Source organism: Cryptomeria japonica, chromosome 4 (genome assembly GCF_030272615.1).
Source record: "Cryptomeria japonica chromosome 4, Sugi_1.0, whole genome shotgun sequence".
NCBI classification, from domain to species: Eukaryota; Viridiplantae; Streptophyta; class Pinopsida; order Cupressales; family Cupressaceae; genus Cryptomeria; species Cryptomeria japonica.
The window spans coordinates 614,131,398-614,135,314 of NC_081408.1; the positions used below are offsets into that span (position 1 = coordinate 614,131,398).

At 37.9% G+C, this 3,917-nt stretch overlaps 1 protein-coding gene across 1 annotated transcript; it reads right to left on the reverse strand.

Moving 5' to 3' along the window:
- Nucleotides 1-453: 453 nt before the first annotated feature.
- LOC131032202 (aluminum-activated malate transporter 12) lies at nt 454-3,497 on the reverse strand. Its single transcript, XM_057963149.2, has 7 exons — nt 3,414-3,497; nt 2,851-3,194; nt 2,251-2,388; nt 1,895-2,167; nt 1,511-1,629; nt 1,189-1,332; nt 454-1,093 (listed from the first exon to the last, which is right to left on the reverse strand). Exons 2-7 carry the CDS (start codon nt 3,167-3,169, stop codon nt 494-496), a joined length of 1,593 nt encoding a protein of 530 aa, XP_057819132.2. The 5' UTR covers nt 3,170-3,194; nt 3,414-3,497; the 3' UTR covers nt 454-493.
- Between the last annotated feature and the right edge of the window lie 420 nt (nt 3,498-3,917).

Consider the following 3,917-nt stretch of genomic DNA (forward strand, 5'->3'; position numbering starts at 1 on the left):
TTTTGTGTATTTAATAAACAGGAAATGTGCAAACGCGTGAAAGGGAAGGAGTGCAAACTAGTCAATCATCTCGGAAAGCGAGGTTTATAGTTTGCACTCCTTGCCTTTCACGCGTTTGCACGTTGCATGTGCACGTAGTCCCTGCTTATTAAATACATCTAAATACACAAAACTGATCTACAGAGAAAGATCTCGGAGTTCGAAATCTCCGCCGTTTATCTGCTCTAAACAATACATAAAGTAAACCCTAAAATATTCTTCTGTCGAGGCAAACAAATTCTCCCAAAATAATTCATCCGCTGAAGAATAACAAATTACTTAACTGGCATAAATAAATTGAAACGATATATATATTGGCAACGAAAACTGTCACAGGGAATGAAATAGCACAGGCCAAATGCTAACAAAACATAGAAAGAAAGAGTGCTATTTCTGTGACCATTACCAATCTCTCTTAAAATCGAATGCAGACTATAAAATTAACAAAAAAAAATCAATCAGCAATGTTACTCGATATATATATTTCTGGTGTTCTTCCAAAGCTGGGTCTCGGGGTGTAATTAGAGGAAGGATGCGAAGTTATGTTTTGAGCTTCTTGTTTTGAGGAAGGATTGTAAGGCTTGAAATTTGCCATTGTAGCGAGCTCTTCCACTGCCTCTGCCACATGCTTAAGCCTGGCTACAATCTCCACCAACGTCCATGCAAACGTAGCCAAAGGAAGTGCTTCTGCAAATTCAACACCATGTCCAGATATTAACCTTTTCTCTGTCTCTGTGCTACCACTTTCTCCATGCCATGACATCAATCTTCTGATCCCCTTCCTGCCTGTTTCGTTATCTTGTGCTTCTCTACTTTCATTCTCAACGATTTTCTCCATAGGCACTACTCTTGTTGAATGTAGTAAGAGCTTCGGCTGAGCATGCAAAGCAGCGTGCAGATCTTTCACTGCAAGTTGCAGTTCCTTCATAATTGACTCCCAATCGCATCTTCTCATCTGTTGGATGCTGCTCGACAGCTCTCCCAGTAATTTTGCTGCTTCCTGGCCGACCTTGGTGCATGGCTTCTTCAATACTGAACGAAGGGAATGAGGCGTCTGTAATGGAAGGAAAATAAGTTTCATGATCTGTAATGTATTCAAAATAATTGGTAAACTAATAATAATATCACAGAAAATGCATATGTATATACCTCAATCTCAGATCGAAGACATCCATGCAAGGCCACAATAGAGTAAGCTAAATAACGAAGCTTCACTCCTATTTTCACATATTGCTTCCATGGGTGCCGGAATCGAAACCGGCCATGTCTTGGCTCCCAGCTAGCAAATGTCGCCTGCAATTCAAAGTTCGAACCCAGTTATTTAACATGAATAATTAGCACTTTCAGATAGTGGAATGAAAAAAAGAAGGCGATCCGTTTGGTATCCTTTAGCGGTAAGGTTGTCATGGCTACAATTTGATTTGTTTCTTCAATCTGCAGAGACTTCTAGTAACAATATATATTTACTTACCAACGAATCGTCGGTGGCCTTTGAGTCTAACACGGACTTGTATCCTTGGTATATGGGATCTTCCGATTCATCTTCAACCTTGTCTTCATGGCGTCCACTAAAATATTCATCCACGCATCCTGCCATATATGTCCATAAAGTTATGTTTTTATCACAGTGAAACAACATTCTAAATTTGATTTGATTTGACTGTGCATGTTTTTTTTCATGGATTCATTTTATAATTCATCATCAGAATATAAACTAGAAAAAAATACGAATCATAATTAATATCTTGACGATAAATCATAGAATATAATTCAAAACAGCCCAAATAAATAAATAAAATAAAATAAATCAAATTTTAAAACTCAAATCATAAACCTAATGGTTCGGTTTCCCTACCTTCAAGAGATTCCATGAGGCCTTGCAATTTCCTGACAGTCGAATTGTGAAGATCCTCCCCAGCCCAGATGGGGAAAAGTAGCAGACTTACGACCACGCACACGCCACATCCGATGAGTATGGTGGTGAGGCGTTCATATGCCATTCGTAATATATTTTGCACTCGGTATCCAGAGACTGTTATCATGCTGAATGTCAGCAGGAATATCACAACTCCATAATCAAATCTTATCTTGATAAAAGGGAAGAATCGAGCATATGTGGAAGCTGCGCCTGCAAAATGAATTCACTCCAGTAAGAAGAATTGAAGAAAAAGAGATCCAAGAAAGCTCAAAAAGCAGGCATTAGTCGAGTACCTATGATGAAGAGAGAAGATCCGACTACAACGGCCTCTCCTTGTGCTACTTGCTCTGACAAGTAACAAACAAGAAAGGCTAGAGACCCAGCCACCACGGTTCCAATCCCTCTATTTAATCCTTTGCTCATGGTAGCCCCTGAAGCAGCCAGTGAACCATACTCATGTTAAAAACCAATTTCTCGATCAATCCAAATGTTAGATTAGGGATAAAAGAAGGTTGCGAAAATTTGTTTTTCGATCTATTTAGAATTTCGGAGGAAATATGGAAGCATTTCCGTATACATATGTTGCAGCAGCACTGCATAAATGAGATAGAAGAACTAATAAAAACAGCAGCAGCTTGTATAATTTCTGTGTGTGTTTGTCTGAAATTGGTTCGTTTATATGCATGTTTTGCATTCTAAGATATCAGATTTCTAAACGGAGCAAGTATTTTTCACTATTGTAAATCAGATTTAAAAAAAACAGAGCATTTAAGAACAGGGCACACATAAATTTCTCAAAAGGCGGAGAAGATAAACTACAGCAAAAATTCTGCAATATTTCAAATACAAGCAAAACATTCTAATCAAAAGGGGTTTGGTTAATTAATTCGTACCTGCAGAGAATTCCAGAACGACAACAACTGTCATCACTGCCCAAATTGCATTATCTCCAACTCCCACCCCACGGAATAATGGATCCCAAAGACATACAAGAGAAACCACTGACAGTGCCAGCCCAACTTTCATGGCATGTATAATCCTTCTCGGATCTTCTACTCCCACATCCAATATCTTTCTACACCAGGCCATAACAACTTCTTTTATATTTAACCCCACTTTTCTTAGCAGTCTCCTATTTTTAGACTCACTACAGCCATTTTGTCGATCAGAAGTAATGTCAACTCTGCATTCAGCGCTGGCAACAGCCGCCATTACCCAAATCAGTTCCAAACGAAACCTGAGAAACAGAGATGGTACACAAATCAATCAGATTTCACATAGTAGAAAGTAGATTTCAATTCACGCAGATCCACCAGCACTAATTTATAATGCTTCTTGGTCCGAATGCTTACAGAAATTGCAAAAAAGAATAATTACTTCATCCATGAACTCTAATGACAAAATCAGAAACCTCCAAGAAAATCGAAAGAACACCCTAGCCAAAAACTGTGCGTACCTTAATCAACTCAATCGTAATGAAGCAGATCTTATAAACTTTGAGAAGACTGTTCGTTTTCTTCTTTTGCTTACCTTATTTATAAGATGGAAGAGAGAAAACTCGCATTCTAAAATGCATTAGCCGGTACATTTCTTGATTTTTAAAAATGGCAGACATAAAACTTGCCCTGTAAGGTAGTGTTAGGATCTACTGAAAAATTAGTATTTGTTGACATCTGTCAACATTTTGGTTCGTGTATGCAGAAAATCTTCTACTTCTCCATAATAGCTTTTGATTCTCAATGCTTAATGATGAATCTACCCTCACCATGTAAGAATACCGTTCTATATTTTATACAAAAGTATATATAATATTAATTAAAAAACTATGTGGCAATTATTTCGCAGGGGAGATAACACCTCCACAAGATGTTGTGAACAGAAAGAGCGAGAGTCAAGGACACAATTCACATGAGAGAATTGCAAGTAATGAGGTAAAGAAAATATATATTTTCCACGCATA